General features: G+C 40.9%; 1 protein-coding gene across 3 annotated transcripts in view; it reads right to left on the bottom strand.

Moving 5' to 3' along the window:
• The window catches only part of sema3c (sema domain, immunoglobulin domain (Ig), short basic domain, secreted, (semaphorin) 3C), a 160,857-nt gene that overhangs the window by 34,493 nt on the left and 109,259 nt on the right, over positions 1-17,105 (bottom strand). For all 3 annotated transcript variants that reach the window (XM_072562624.1, XM_072562625.1, XM_072562622.1), the window contains 4 exons: positions 11,576-11,690; positions 9,321-9,390; positions 5,663-5,807; positions 363-585 (listed from right to left, as the gene is read on the bottom strand). In XM_072562624.1, the coding sequence (XP_072418725.1) occupies positions 363-585; positions 5,663-5,807; positions 9,321-9,390; positions 11,576-11,690 (553 nt within the window). The remainder of the gene's footprint in view (positions 1-362; positions 586-5,662; positions 5,808-9,320; positions 9,391-11,575; positions 11,691-17,105) is intronic.

Genomic DNA, 17,105 nt, shown 5'->3' with positions numbered 1-17,105 from the left:
AGATTTCATAAACAGCACTGTGATAATGACCAGGAAATTTGTTTTGTGATGTTCATTAAGAGATAAAGGCCAGCAGACTGGGCTTAACTCCCTGTACTTTGTTGAAATACATGGGGTCTTTCAAATCTACCTGAGAAGGCCACTGTTTAACACCTTCGACACAGCAACACTCCTTCAGTACTGCTGAAGAGTGTCAGCCTAAATTTTGTTTTGCTGCAGGTATTGAGATGGGACTTGAACTCATAACCTCCGAAGTCAGAGGCAAGAGTGCTGGTAGCAAAGCTGAAACTAAAAGAAAACAAGAAAGATGACTTCGGTGGTTTTAACACTTGTTGGGGTTTAGATTTTCTTTGACACCTTACCTGTGCCAAGGAAGAGAACATGGTATCTTCCATCTGCAGCCCTCACTTGATCGACTACAATCTTGGTGTACTTGTAATCAGCGTTAATCCTCACAATCAGAGGCTGTTTATTGATTGGATAAATAGCATTATACATCATGGGATGGTTTCGGATGAATGCAACCACTTCATCTGGGAAATCCTTCGTTGACAATGTGTTTGGTGTAAAGGCTCCTCCGGGACACTAACAATTAAAGAATAAAATGTCATGCAAAGCAGATAAAAAATCGATTTCATTAAACTCCAATATTTAATGGTTTTTCTAGTTATCTCAGACTTGGAATTAAAGTAAAATTATTTGATTCTTGTGGAGTTTTTATTTACTTAGCCTTATACCATTTCTGGTAATTCTTGCTTGCTGCAATCTAGTTTTAGTTGAAGCCAGATTTTGAAGTTTATTTTAAATAATAGTTATTAACTATAAATATGGTGATAAGGCAGAGCTCAATGCTCTGAGATGCACTACTTCCAACCTTTTAGCAGAGTCCTATCATATGACAACTGAGATCCATTTGGATCACAGTACATGTCCGTGAATCATCTACATATTTATTAAATCCAATCTCTACAAGTCAGCCAGATATTTTAAGCAGTAACTTATAAATATTTGTTCTGCCCAAAATGAATAAGAGTTTATATTATATTTTTAAAATGTAGCAATCGGTCACCTGATAAAATTTCCCTGACAATCCAGATTTAAAAGAAGAGAAACATTTAAAATACTTGATTAGGAATTTGAAATATTTTTAGAGAGAAGAGTGTAGAACAGCTGGGTGGAATAGTTATTTCAGTACTTGTTATGATGACAAGCAGGAAGTAGGACTGAATGAAACAGTATTTTTTATCCTTTTGGTGACAGATGTTAAGAGCCCCTGCTTTACGGGATTTAAAAGTCATTGTGGAATGACTAAATTATTTTCTTTCTGTTGTCTGATGCTGAAAGATGGGGGTAATACGACTTGTAAAGCCTTTCAATACAATATAATCATAACTAAAACTGTTAAGTGTGTATACCCAACAAAATTAAAACTTGTAGGAATAGTGCAGCATGGTGAGTTAAATAGTAAGTTTTTAAACATTTATCTCTGGAACAAAGATCCATTGCAGCTCAAGCTAAGAGGCAGATAATCTTCAGATCTGCTGGCTCTCTAGATGAAGTTTATTTAAATAGTTTCCATGGAGTTTATCATGAGTGATTACCTCTAGCACAGAAGAATTTAACATGATTTTTCAACACTACTTCAAAGAGACTTAGTAAGGATGGTTAGTTGTGGCGCTGAGGAAAATGTCATGGGGTTTTGAGGTTGTGGTGACACACAATGTCAGGGCAAGTCAAGGAAGCTTTATTCTGAATCAGGTTGTGCTATATATGGTCTGATAGCAAGTGCTTTACTCTGACATTGAAAGGAAAACGCGAGGACTGCAGATGCTGGAGATCAAAGTCGAGAGAGTGGTACTGGAAAAGCACAGCAGGCCAGGTAGCATTCAAGGAGCAGAAGGGCTTATTCCCGAAATGTCGATTTTCCTGCTGCCTGACCTACTGTGCCTTTCCAGCACCACATTCTCGACTCTGACATTGAGAAAGAACATTTCCTGGGTCGGTTGTGTTCTAACATCACAATGAATTCCGAGGTGGGAACTGAGCAATGGATGTAGCGACACTATGGAGGACAGCTGCCTAGAGCTGGCCAAGGAGAGGCTGCTTCTGGACACCCACCTGGAAGGAATGTCAAGTAGGTTCCAGCATTAGGGGATTCATTAGCACGGCTGCAACACAGGATGGCTGACAAACTCAGTAGGCTGCTCTGACCCCTTCACATCTTGCCATCAGGTCACTGCCTCAAGGAACTACTGGGCTTGTCACTCAGTGGATTGTTGCTCTGCTATTGGGAAGATCCCAATGCAATCATCAAGTTGTCTCTAATCAGACCTAATTACTGATTCTAATTAGCCACCATTGTCGAGCTGGTAACCAGGGCTGCATCAATCCCACCTCTAGCAAGGTTTCTTAGAGGGTGGGGACATATCAGGGAGCTGGTACGGCATGTCGGTTTCTAGTTTTACTCCTGATATTATCCCCCAGTCCATCTCTCCAAGACCAGGAACATACTACCCAGAGTATTGGAAATATAACACAAAACCTCACAAGAATAACTGGTTTTACAACGTGATGCAGAAATATGCAGAGGAAATATTAACAGGGACTGTTTAGATAAATTAACTCATCACTGTATTGTAATTTTTATGCACTCCTGCAAATAGTTAAGTGGTTTTAAATAATCTTTTTATTTACTAGGTAGTTCTTTCCTTCTTTAGATCTAAGCAACTTATATACTGAATTTACTGAAATAATATACAGAAGTTAATCTGTTTCCAGAATCTCCAGTTCATGTGGTTGAGCAGCTTCTGGTTGACTTTTCTACATTTACGTTCCTCCTATAGGCAGAGACAAGCAGAATGACATCTCACATTCACTAGTTTACAACATTGCTTATATATTGTAACTTTTAAGACCTGAAATATTTCTGTTTGTTAGGCAAAACAAAAAAAAATACCTTTAGCAACATTTAGATATTGGATAGCAGTTAATGGAATACTCTGTTAATGAGTAGTTTTAGGAATGCATGTTCACACACCAGCTGAAGGAAAGGGATACATATCAGTATTTTGACTCTACTTGATTCAGACTGTGTCAATTATCTATCAAACTTGAATCTACTAATTATTATTGGACCCAAACACTAGAGAAAAAAATAAGCATGTATTTAATCTGCATACATCTGTAGAATTTAAAATTCCTGCTGAATAACTGTTTAAAACACATTATTAAAAACAACTGCCAAGGATGGATTAGCTTAGTGAATACATGATGTTCTCAGCCCTAATATTCAGTTCTTAATGCATCCTTTTTTTTTGTCAAGAGCAATATTCAGTAAGCACTTGAATGAATTTTGAAATTTCTGAGATTGCTGATATTATCAGAGTTAAGTACTAAGGATTGATTTAAAGTTCAAAGGAAAAAGATTTCATGCATTTATTCAGTTGTAAATAAATTGAGAATGTTCAGTTTGGGCTTTTGAAAACTTTGTGTGCTAGATAACGCCTGCCATTTTAGCTTTAATCTGATCAGCAATAGACACCAAGAAAACTAATGTCTGGACTTGGCAGAGTTTCTGATAATGAAACGGTCAGCATTCATCTCCACTAATCTACTGACACTGACAGCAATCTCTGGAGACTGTCCATGGAGTGTAAAAGTAGTGGAGTTTTGCTGCAGCTGTACAGGACATTCATGTGATCAGATCTAGAGCAGTGTGCACAATTCTGGCTTCCTAATGTGAAAAAGACGCAGTTGACAGAAGCTGAAAATATGTTGCTGGAAAAGCACAGCAGGTCAGGCAGCATCCAAGGAACAGGAGAATCAACGTTTCGGGCATCAGCCCTTCTTCAGGAATGAGGAAAGTGTGTCCAGCAGGCTAAAATAAAAGGTAGGGAGGAGGGACTTGGGGGAGGGGCGTTGGGAATGCGATAGGTGGAGGGAGGTCAAGGTGAGGGTGATAGGCCAGAGTCGGGTGGGGGCAGAGAGGTCAGGAAGAAGATTGCAGGTTAGGAAGGTGGTGCTGAGTTCGAGGGATTTGATTGAGACATGGTGGGGGGAGGGGAAATGAGGAAACTGGAGAAATCTGAGTTCATCCCTTGTGGTTGGAGGGTTCCCAGGTGGAAGATGAGGCGCTCTTCCTCCAACCGTTGTGTTGCCATGGTCTGGCGATGGAGGAGTCCAAGGACCTGCATGTCCTTGGTGGAGTGGGAGGGGGAGTTGAAGTGTTGGGCTACAGGGTGGTTGGGTTGGTTGGTCCGGGTGTCCCAGAGGTGTTCTCTGAAACGTTCCGCACTGTCTTTCTTTTTAGACAGAGATCTGGAGTTTGTGTTCTCTAAAGGCCCGTCACTCAAAATTGCTTTCGCCAGAGGTAGTGGAGGTAGAGATAGTGGGTCTTTAAATTTATTCAAGGCTGACTGAGGTAGACAAAATTCTTAAGGATTAACTGGAAATGAGGCCACATCCAAAATTAGCCATAACCTTATTGGCAGGTGGAACAGTCCTTTATTCCCATGTGTGAATAGTGTGGAAGACTAGGAGTTGCTGCCAGTGATTTTACTAGCAGGTTCATATCAGGTCTCTCCACACCCCAATCTCTCCACACTCTCTAATGAATGAAATAGATGGAGTTGATAAGAACTTCCATGCTTATGTACAGAAGGATCTTGGGTTCAAATCCATAGCTTCCTGAAAGTGGCTGCTCAAGTAGATAGGGGTTAAAGAAGCAATTAGCATACTTGCCTTTATTAGATGTGAAATTGAGTACAAGAGTCAGGATGTCATTTTACAGCTTTATAAAACTTTGGTTAGACTACACTTCGAGTATTCAGTTTTGGTCACCACATTACAGGAAGGATTTGGAGGCTTTGGAAAGGGGGCAGAAGAGGTTTACCAGAATGCTGCCTGGATTACAGGGTATCAGCTTTCAGGAGAGGCTAGAAAAACTCAGGTTGTTTTCTCTTGAATGGCAGAGGCTGAGGGGAGATTTAATAGAAGTTTATAAAATTATGAGATTTTATGTTATGCTGTCAGTGTAGCTTTAAAAGATCTTGAATAGAGGTTCAACCTTGTTGAATGAAGAATAACCAAGTTTTTAAGGGTGTACTAACTTTTCAACACTTTTACTAGTACCAAAAAGCTCATCCTATATTTGGGAAATTGCTAAATTATTAATATTTTCTATTATTTTAGCTGTCAATCATTATCCTGTTTTTAAAATCTGGTAACAAGTTAAAAGTGAAAGGATTCAACATTTCAGTCATTTCACCCAGCCAATAGCATTTGCGGCAGTGCAGCACTCCCTCTGTGCTGCACAAAAATGCCAATCTAGGTGACATTTGCAAGTACTTGGCTTGTGGTTCAGTGACTCATGTCAGAGTTACAAATGTAGATCGCTTTAAAGCTCAGACAGTTCAGGCCAGAGTTGAGAATGAGTGATATTCATTGGATTTTCATATTTAAGGGTTGAGTTTATCCAGAGGGTGCCTGCTTCTGGACTGGGAAGGGAAATTGATGTTTCTATTACATTGTGGATTTACAATAAAACCTTTATAAATTGCTGAGGCCTTTTGCTGCCTAATTCAACATATGGTTAAGTAATTTCTAAAATTGAATGCATTAGTTTGTAAGCCAGGTCTTCGTAGCAGTGATCTCTATTACTCACTGTGCCAGGCCTTGGATATGGAATCCTGCCTTGGTATGGAACATATTGATGATTTGGTCCTTCCTTGTGAGCAAATGGTCCATTGAACACAGTGTGAATGTCAAGCATGTTATAAACACACACAGCTGAGCCTTTAAATATTGAGCTATGGGAAGAAGGAGAAACGCCAAATTAATGGTGATGAATATTATAAAAGAAGGGAATATATCATTTTTATTTGCTAGCATTTATTCAGTATCACATATCAATAGAGACAAAGAATATCATCAAATATTAATATCTTACTCTTTGTGAAGAAAATCAGAATTAAGAGACAAAAATTACATTATTCAAATTAAAACAAAGTTTTCTCTGAACTTTTCAGAAATGAAAACATTTATTGGTTGTGTTATCTTTTGATACATGAATGAATAAAAGCATCATTAACCTGTACTGGCAGTATTATACTTGGACCATAAATTAACAATCAATGCCAATAATGTAACAACACTCATTCTACAAGGTTGAGATCATTTCTTGTCTTTCATCCATAGAATGTCAGCAGTGATGGCAATTTGTTGCCCAATTCCAATTGTTCTTGGGTGGTCTTGTATCACAGTGGATAGTGTCCCTGCCTTGAGGTAGAAGCTAAGAAAGGCATGCATAATGCAGCTAAATGGGATGAGTACCGACATGTAAATCCTTCCAACATACACCAACAGCAAGGGGTAAGAGTTAAAGCAATTCCAGGTCAGTCAAGTGACAATAGATGACAACATGCAAGTAAGTCTGTATGCTGCCACAGAAACTTGGACTCATTGAGAGAGGTGTGGTTAGTTCAGTTGGCTGGACTGCCAGTGTGGATCAGATTGTGTATGGCGTTTGATCCCCTTCCTGGCTAGGATAAATTTAAGAGCTCTCTCCTTGCCTTATCCATGGTAGAGATCAGAGCAATGGGTATGCCTTCGGACAGAGGACTCAAGAAGAAGAAGAATTGTCATTGAGAAGGTGGTTGTGAGCTGTTTTTTTAAATCATGTGGTGCCAATACAACACAGTGATATCAGCAAATGAGTTCCAAGATTTTGACCCTGGGACAATGAAGGAACGATAACAAGGTGTCTGACTTCCATGTTAATTGGGTGGTATCAGTAGATTGCAGATTCAAGTCCTGTTGCAAGCATTAGGTGATATGGGCCAAATGAAGGTATATGGAGTTGGGCAACAGATAACTAATTATCTCATTGCATGCTGAAACAAGCTTGAGGAGTTGAATGATGTATTCCTGTTCCTACGTTCAAATAATTCAGAAATGTGTGATTTGGAGGGGAACGTGATGATGGTGGTGTTCCCATTTGTCTTATGCCCTTGTTCTTCCAGGTGTCAAAGGCCATGAATTTGAAAGATGCTGTCACCTTGGTGACTTATTGCAGTCCAGTAACTTAGTGCATCTTGTAGATTGTACACCTGACTTAGAGTTTGCTGCTCATGGAGAAAGTGATGTCTTAGGTGGTGGATGTAGTGCCAAATAAATAGGCTACTTTGTTCTTACGGATTCAAACTTCTTAGTTGTTGGTTGAAGGTGCACTTATTCAGGAAAATGCAGACTATTCCATTACACCACTGACTTGTGCCTTGTAGCTGGTAAACAAGCTTGTAAATGTCAGGACGTGAATCAGAATTCTTAGCCTGTCCTTGTAGCCAGTGTCTCTATGGCTTGTTTGGTTCAGTTTTGGTTAGTGATGATCTACAGAATGCTAATACTGTGGTATTCAATCATGGTAATGCCTTGAACATCAAATGACAATAGTTAGATTCTCTCTTGTTGACAATGGTCTTCACTTGGTAATGTGTGGTGTTATTGTTCCTTGTCATTTATTAGCCCAAATCTGAAGGTTTTCCAGGTCTTGGCATAGACTGTTTCATTATTTGAGGAATCACAAATGGTGCAGAACATTATGCAATCATCAGTGAACAATCTACTTCAGACCTTATGTTTGAGGGAAAGTCATTTATGAAGCAACTGTTGATGATTGGGCCTAGGAAGCTAACCAGAAGAAATATTGTGATGATATTTTGGACCTGAGATGACTGACCTCAAATAATCCAATAATCCTCTCCCATTGTGCCAGGTGGAGTATTTTCTCCTGATGCACAATGCCTTAGTTTTTTTTTTGATTCATGCCATTTGCGATGAAATGTTGCCTTGATGTCAAAGGGCTGTTCTCTTCACCTCACCTCTTCAATTTAGCTCTTTAATCCATGTTTGGACAAAGGCTCGAATGGAGTCAGGAGTTGAGTGGGCTGTTGGGAACCCAAATTGAGCATTTGTGAGCAGATTTTTGGTGATTAAGTGTTTTGTGATATAGTGTTACCAACACCTCCCATCAGTTTTTTGAGAATCAAGAGCATGCTGATCGAGAATAATTATTCAGACTACATTTGTGGGATCTATTTGGGCTATTTTCTGCATTGTCAGGTAGATGTCAATGTTACAACTGTACTGCAGCAGCATAACATAGGGTGTTACCAGTTCTAGAGCATATCTTTTCAATAATACAGCAGAAATGCTTTTAGAGGCCATTGCCATCGCAGCATCCAATGCCTTCAGACATTTCTTGATATCACATGGAGTGAATGAAATTGGTAGAAGACTGGCATCTGTGATACTGGAACCTCTGGCCAAGAGTTCATATTCACTTAGCACTCTGGCTGAAAATGAAACTTGAAAGGGTTCAGAAAACATTTACAAGGATGTTGTCAGGGTTGGAGGATTTGAAATATAGGGAGAGGTTGAATAGGCTGGAGCTGTTTTCCCTGGAGCTTCAGAGGCTGAGGGGTGACCTTATAGAAGTTTACAAAATCATGAGGGGCATGGATAGGATAAAATAGACAAGGTCTTTTCCCTGGGGTGGGGGAGCCCAGGACTGGAGGGCATAGGTTTTGGGTGAGAGGGGAAAGATATAAAAGGGACCTAAGGGGCAACCTTTTCACACAGAGAGTGGTGTTTATATGGAATAAGCTGCCAGAGGAAGTAGTGGAAGCTGGTAGAGTTTCAGCACTTAAAAGGCATCTGGATGGGTATATGAATAGGAAGGGTTTGGAGGGATATGGGCCAAGAGCTGGAAAATGGGACTAGATTAGGTTAGGATATCTGGTCTGCATGGACAAGTTGGACTGAAGGGTCTGTTTTCGTACTGCTCATCTCTATGACTCTATGACTCTACAACTATAATTGCTTCAGCCTTGTCTTTTGCACTAATGTATTGGGTTTTCCATCATTAAGGATGAGCCTCCTTCTTCTGGTAGTTATTGAATTGTCCACCACCATTCACAACTGAACAGCGCATAAATGCAAATATTTATCTGAAGATCACATTTATTCATGAATAAAGAATATGATTGAATATTGGTTAACACTGCATGTAACTCTTAACTATTTTGTTCAACATCAAAAAAGGCAATTCAGAAGACAACTAATTTTCATTTTGAACAAAAAGTCTGTTCTGGTCAGCTACAGGCACATAAATTATCTTGTAATAAAAATACTTTGTTAGTGATCACTTTAATGTGTTTAACATCATGGTATAATTGCTTTTAAATGAAAATGCAATAAAAGCCCCTTCAGGATAAAATCAAAGTAAAAGGAAGTGAGACTAAAGACATTGAACTGGGCATTACCTTGAAGAGGTGAACAGTCCATAGACAAGGAGGCTTTTGGGATATTCTGTTTCTAATAAAAATACATCCTCTGAGAGAAAAAAAATGCAATTATTAGTCATTTGTTGATTTTGAAAACATTCCCATCAGGGATTCTCTAGTGTTCCAAAATGATAAATCTTCCGACTGAAATGGAAGGAAAGGATCTGAATAGGTGGATTGTTTCTTCACAAAACACAAGGCTCCTGTTATTAAACTTGCAGGGCTGCAGTGCATTTTACCAAAGGTGAAAATCTTTACATTTGTACTGAAAAAAACCCCCAGATCTTTTGCTCTGATTTTAACAGTAATAGAAGGATTTTTCTTCAGTTAATAATTGCCATCAGCCAAATTTAACAGCCTTTCAAAACCGAAATGTAAAATGCAAGTTAACAAGATTTCTAACAATGAGAAGGTTTGTATTTTGGATTGGTCCTTGGCTGGCCTCAAACGTCTGACAGGTATAGAGGAAAGGGTGACTGCCTTTCTTGTTTGTCTGTCTTCAGCTGTGGACACATGCTGCCCTGATACCTGGCTTTTCAGGCATTAGATCTAAAGAGCTTGCACATAAAGTCACCATTTTGGGGCACCTTATCTGTGACTTACCATGAAAGACATCCTGTTCGTTCTTACGTGCTGGAGGGTCTCCTATTTGTTGTGCTGTATGTTTGGAGCCCTAATCTGTTTGATCTCCCAAAATAATGCAGCTGGACCCTGGAATTGGCTGCAAGAACTCTTTATTTAAAGCTTGATCTATGCACATATACTCTTCCCACTAGATTAGAACATCCATTTCCTTCCAGCTCTCTTGCTGAATCATGTAGCCCTGCTTGTAATGATCGTGCCATGTCTACACAATTGGCCCTCTAACTTTGACAGCTGATCATCCCATGTCCTTAATTAGACAGCTACCTATCTGCTGGCCTATAAATGGGAAATATGGGTAAAATCACAGATATGTTATTGTTCTTCTCATATTGTAGGCATCTGCACCTCCACCTCCCTCACCTTCCTTTTTGAGCCTGACAGGATCGTCCTGAAATTTGCTGAGAAAATCCTGCCATTGGAATTGAACTGATAAGAGGCCATATCGATGATATTGTGAAACATAGAGGCTTGTGGTGTCCAGGGGAAAATATTAGCCTGGATTGAAGATTGACTGGCTTGGAGGAGACACTGTTTTAAAATTAGGAGCCACACCTTTTGGAGAGATGAGGAAACAAACGTTTCTCTCACAGGGTTGTGCAACTTCAGAACTTTCTGTCTCATAAGGCAGTGAATGCAGATCAATGAGAATTTTTAAGGCAGAAGTAGTTAGATTCTCATTAGGTAAGGGAATAAAAGATTATTGGGATAGTTGGGATAGTTGGAAAAGCACAGCAGGTCAGGCAGCATCGAGGAGCAGGAGAGTCGATGTTTCGGGCAAAAGCCCTTCATCAGGCAGGTTTGGAGATTTAGTGATAGACGAAATTCTGTCCTTCACATTGATCAACAGGTGCAAGACATTTGCTTGCTAAACGGATGCGAACGAGAATTGCAGAGTGCCGTGGAAACTGACCATCGCACCATATTGCAGTTGGGGAGAGTGCAAAAGAACGTGGTAGGGACATGGTAAAGCCTAATCAGGGGAATTGGAATCTTGAAGGTTGTGATGCCTGCTCAGTGCAAGGTTAAAAAAATCACCTTGTAGCTGAAGAAAAACAGGAACTGGGGTACAGGATATGAGCTTCATTTATGAAGCAGATACAAATAAGATAAATACAATCGTTAAAAAAAGATTAAAGGCTCATTTCTGAATACATTGAAATTCTAAAAATCTTCTTTATAAGATAGATAAAGTAGCAACAAAGAGCTAAATGGTTTTGGTTTAAACATCATTTCAGGGAAATTACTATAAAGTAACCATAGTTGGAAAATAAGTACTCCAGTGTTGCAACATTTCAAAGGGCAGGCAGAATGGAAAAAAAGAGGACAAAAAGCTGTGACTGTGAAGGGAGATGTAACAATAGTAATGGGAAAAGTATCTCCACTCAGTAGATCAGATCGTAACTCTTGCTGGAGTTTCCTTACAGCAGTTATACCACCAGACGGCACATTATACAAGAAATATTTGACACTTGTAACAAAGGCAATGTAATATTGTTGAAGAACACCTATAAAAAGGTATAGTCCAGCATAATAGATTTAATCATAAAACACACAATATGTAAAATAGAGTTATAATATCTTTTACTTACGTAATTCATCAAAGTGAGTTTCAGTGCCATCATCATCTATCACTGAACACACCAATCGCGCCTTTAGGAATGTTGTCCATTTGTTGACAAGACTGCGCTGACCTCCTATGTCATTCTAGACAATAAAGGACATTTATAGTAACTGCAAAATGAAGGAGGCCATTAAAACATCTGTGAGAGGAAAAATGGATTTTACACTTGTTCCATGGCTTATGGCTCACAGTTATAACATTGTTAGCACAACATCAAAACCGCATTGGCTAAATAGAATTCTGGTGATTTTAAAAATACTTTGAACATCTGTTTGTCAATATGTTAAAATTGAGTGTGATCACTTTAATTGAAGTTGTAGTATAGAACATTTGTGCTCTTTTAAGTTGGCTTTAGTATTTAGAAATTCCTATCAAGCATGTCATTACCTTGGATTGAAGATAATCTTCTCTTAACCCCTCCAATTTCACACTAGGAAACAGCAAGAAGCCTATTAATAGGAATTATTGCTCATTATGACCCTCACTGTTCATTAATATGCACTGCTGCGTTTTCCCACCTACAAAATGGAGACTAGATGCTGAGAATACCCACTATGAAAACTCAAACGGGTAACTAGTGACACCAGCATGCTCCTCTCGACTTCCATCTTTGACAAATGGCATCAAAATCAATGGGCATCAGCTGCACATCCACATAATCTCAAACAGTGGCATCCAACATGTGCCTGCCTCTCCACACCATCATGGCACATCTCTGAACCACTTATAGTACACTTTGTCACTTTACACATGTAGCTTGGAGTTCTCCAGTTCTTCTCATTGGAATGTTGCTGCGCAGACACTTTGTGTGCAGGGACAGATAACCAGCACACAGATTGGACAAGGCCACATCCCAGGGTTGCTTGCTTGCTCACTTTCTTACCTGGAATCTGACAGCATCCCTATCTTGCCTTTCCTTCCCTTGCCATTGCCTTGCCTTGCATTTTAGCACTGTATCTCCTCAGCTGCACCTTAAAGCCTCATGGAGCCTTGCCTTCCCTTGCACTTTAGTGCAGACTCGAAGCTAGGCAACATGCTAGTCAAAGGGCCATTGCTGGACCAGCGAGGCTGGGGAATATAAGTGTGGGGATTGAAGTCAGAATGCTGGGGTGTAGAAAGGATGACAGTGCTAAAGGTGGGCAGCTAAATAAATAAGGGGAGGGGATGATGGAGCATGGGTGGAAAACAGGTCATGTGGGAGTTGGGGTTAATTTCCATAAGCAGCAGTCTGGCTTTCATGGGACTCAGTGCACTATCAAATGTGCCATGTTTATTTAATGGGGCTGGCTGTGTACAGTGGATAGGTGAAAATTTTGATAGACGACTTGGGTGGGGTCTTGAGGAAATGCACAGCCAGTGTGGTTAATGAGCAGGGCTACCAGGAAGGGGGTGTTTATTTGGGGGAATTCACCAAGACAGTAAGGTGGAGCCCAAGACTCACTGCTGGAGGAGCAAGTGCTGTTATTATCCATCATACTATAAATAACAAGTGCACAAAGTCAGAGGGGGCTCTGAAGTGCTTCATTCTGTGAGAGAGAGAGAGCATCAATTTCAAGTAATGGGAGACTTTCAAAGGGTATCAGCATTGCACAGACACCCAATCACTGAAGCTGAAATACACCAGAGATACATACATGCTGTGTGAACCGGAGGCATTAACTGACTGTCTGCAGGAGTGCAGAACAAATCCTTGCCCCAAGCCCTCCTAACCAAATCATGCAAGATAACAAGTAAATCCCATGAACATCTGTGATGCAATAGCAGTTTTTGCTGATCTGGAAAGATGAACATAGTTGCAAAAGCTTCAGTCACCTGACAACTATCCACTACATGGATATGGTGCTGGATCTTTTCATTATACACCTTGGACCATTGGTTATAATGTAGCACTATTGATGGGTGGACTCTGTATCTTCAACATTGCAGTTGTAGTTAGACAGAGACTCACACCCCCTCAGCTGATGGTGAAAAAGGACACATATTCACAAATGTGAAAGCTTATTTACAGTGACATCTCTCCCTGACCTCATGGACATCTTCTTCATTCTTTCCAGCCACCATGTCTCAGATCAATCCCAAGTTCGGCAGCAAGGTGGATGGAGCCTATTGGCCTTGTAGATATCTGTTGGGAGATGTCAGGGCCATTTTTGTCTTAAGAGTCCAGAAATACCGAGTATAGCCTGCCCCAAAGGCAAGTGCACTCTCTTTAACATGAGCTCGGACAGGCTCAGGATGGCAGGCAGGCAGAAGCAGGAAAGCCCGGCCACCTCTTAAATATCCTGAGAGGAGATCCCTGGGGAGGGAAGAGTGTGTGTGTGTGTGTGTGTGTGTGTGTGTGTGTGAGAGAGAGAGATTCCTCCTCTGACTGGGTACATATTTATCCAACGAGGCAGCAGAATAGGGCTCCTGAGCCAGAGCTCCTCCGCTCCGTCCATTTTTTACATTCTTTTTCCTTTCTTCATGTAATTGTTTCCTTTCTACATTCCCCCCAGTCCTCAGATGGTATCTGTGGTAGTGAGTTGAGGGGCTCCTGGCCTCCAGGTGAAGTCCAGCGCAGAATTGTCTGCTTTTATTTTTTTTCCTTCCTCTCTTTCTCTGTTTTGGAAGGACTGTAAAGCTGAACTTTTAATTTTATTTTTCTCATTTACACCTAAGATTGTGCACCTTCCTACCTAAGAAATGGCGACTTTGTACACTTTTCACTGCACTCCTGTATCTCTGTACGATAATAAAAGCTGATTCCAAAACTAACTCTACCAGCATTGCCCTGTCTCCTTGTGAGGAACAGGCCTTCTCCCCATTAGTGTTATGTACAATTGGTTAGAGTAATGGGGTGAACGTCTGTGCACCTATCCAGCAGACTCTGAAACATAGACCTGGCTTTCCATGGCAGCTGCCAACCTGGGCAGCAGGATTCCAACCCCATTGCTGCTGAGCCGCCCAGTGCTCCTGGCAAACCTGCCTGCTGCTCCTGAGTCTGATTGAAGATGTTGATGAAGACCCTGACTGCCGACACCATGGAGACCCCTCCTGCCTGGTCCTGAGCTGGTACCTGCTCTCTGGCAGTGCCAACGGCCCAAAGTGTTTCTTCCTCAATCAACTGCGGAGACGTGGCAGTGAAGCGCTGACCAGCAGGCGCCCCCCCAACTCTAATCTCGGAAATAGCCCACTGAGGGGTCAGTATCTGAGCTAGTGTGAGTGCGGGAGGCAGCCTGGCATTGGGTCACGAGAATAAGGGAAACAAACATGTGGCTAAAAAAGTGGTGTGGGAAAACAGAATTCCTTTTCTTGGGGCATTGGCATTAGTATTGGAATGCTGGGACAGTCTCCACCTGAACTGAGCTGGGACCAATGTTCTAGTGAAAAGGGTAAAAAGGACTTTAGACTAAAGAGTGGGGGAGTGAAGGGAAGTATAATAGAGTATAATACTCCAAGAAGTATAATAGCCAATGGGAATCAAAGCAGCAGGTTGACATCTTTGGGGGTGGATTCAACTGCATGGAAAAGTACAAAATAAGATTAAAAGAAAGGAGAACTCAGGAGAGGTTATTCAAGTCTCCAGCATGCAAAATAGAACAGAGTGTTTGGAAAGGGTTAGGAATCAAACTTCAAACATACTGGATAAATGAATAACAATGAGAAAAGGGACGATACATACAGGACAGAAGGTGTTGCAACTGAATGCATGCAGTGCACAAAATAAGGTAAACCAGCTTGTGGTACAGATCAAAATTGGCAGCTCTGATGTGGTGGGCACTACGGAGATGTGGCTGCAAGGTGGTCAGGCATGGGAGCTGAATATGCAAGGATGTACATCCTATCAAAAAGACAGGCAGAGGGGGTGGTGTTACCTTGTTAGTAAGGAATGAAATTATATCAATCGCAAGAAACAAAGTACGGGTCAGATGATGTAGAATCTGTGTGGGCAGAGTTGAGAAACTGCAAAGGTTAAAGAAAACCATAGTGAGAGTTATGTATAGGCCTCCAAACAGTAGTCAGAATTTGGTACACAAGATACACTAGGAGATAGAAAAGGCATGTGAGAAAGGCAAGGTTACAGTGATCACTAGGGATTTCAATATGCAGGTGGACTAGGAAAATTAGGTTGGTAGTGAATCGCAAGAAAAAGAATTTGTGGAATGTCTATGAGATGGATTTTTGGAGCAGCTTGTGGTGAAGCCCACTGGGGAACAGGCAATACTAGATTAGTGCTGTGCAATGAGGCAGATTGATAATAGAGCTTAAGATGAAGGAAACCTTAGGAGATAGTGATCATAATATAATAGAACTTGCTCTGCAGTTTGAGAGGGAGAAAACGGAATTAGATATAATGGCATTACAGTTGAATAAAGGCAACCACAGAGGTGAGATGATCATAATTGATTGGGAAAGGGGTCTAACAGGGGCCTAGCAATGGCAGGAGTCTCTGGGGGTAATTCTGGAGAAGCAGCAAAGATTCATCCCTAGGAAAAAGTAACATACTAAAGGAAAGATAAGGCAACCATGGCTGGTAAGGGAAGTTAGGGACAGCATAGAAGTAAAACAGAAAGCATATAATGAGGCAAAGGGCAGTGGGAAGCCAGAGGATTGGGAAGCCTCCAAAGACCAATAGAGGACAACAAAGAAAAAGGAGGGAGAAAATTGAATATGAGGGCAAGCTAGCCAGTAATATAAAAGTAGATTGAAAGAGTTTCTTTAGGTATATAAAGGGCAAAAGAGAGGCAGAAGTGGATATTGGGCTATTGGAGAATGACACTGGAGAAATAGTAATAACAAAAAAAGGTAGAGGCACTGAATAAGTACTTTGCATTAGTCTTCACGGTGGAGGACATGAGTAATATCCCAAAAATTCAAGACAGCCAGTAACAGAGGAGAGTATGATGGCAGTCGCCCAGGAGAAGGTACTAGAAAAACTGAAAGGTCTGAAGGTGGATAAATCACCTGGACCAGATGGACTACTCCACAGACTTCTGAAGGAGATAGCTGAAGAGATAGTGGAGGCATTGGTGGTGATCTTTCAGGAATCACTAGAGTCAGGGAAGGTCCCAGAGGACTGAAATATCACAAATGTAATTCCCCTGTTTAAGGGAATAAGTCAAAAGACAGGAAATTACAGACTGATTAGCTTGACACTGGTTGTTGATAAGATTTGGAGTCCATTGTGAAGGATGATATTACTGAATGCTTGGAGGTGCATGGTAAAGTAGGGCAAAGTCAGCTTGGTTTCATCAAGGGGAGGTCTGACAAATCTACTCAAATTCTTTGAGGATGTAACAAGTGGGTTAGAACAAGGAGAGCCCAATGGATATATCAACCTGGACTTCCAGAAGGCCTTTGACAAGGTGCCACATGGGAGGCTGCTGAGTAAGATAACAGTCCATGGCGTTACAGGCAAAATACCAGGGTGGATAGAAGATTGGCTGTCTGGCAGAAAGCAGAGAGTGGGGATAAAAGGGTCCTTCTCAGGAAGGCAGCTGGTGACATGTAGCTTTCCACAA

This window comes from Chiloscyllium punctatum, chromosome 44 (genome assembly GCF_047496795.1).
Source record: "Chiloscyllium punctatum isolate Juve2018m chromosome 44, sChiPun1.3, whole genome shotgun sequence".
Classification (NCBI taxonomy): Eukaryota; Metazoa; Chordata; class Chondrichthyes; order Orectolobiformes; family Hemiscylliidae; genus Chiloscyllium; species Chiloscyllium punctatum.
The sequence above is the reverse complement of the archived record's forward strand: the minus strand, read 5'-3'. Positions and strand labels throughout refer to the sequence as shown.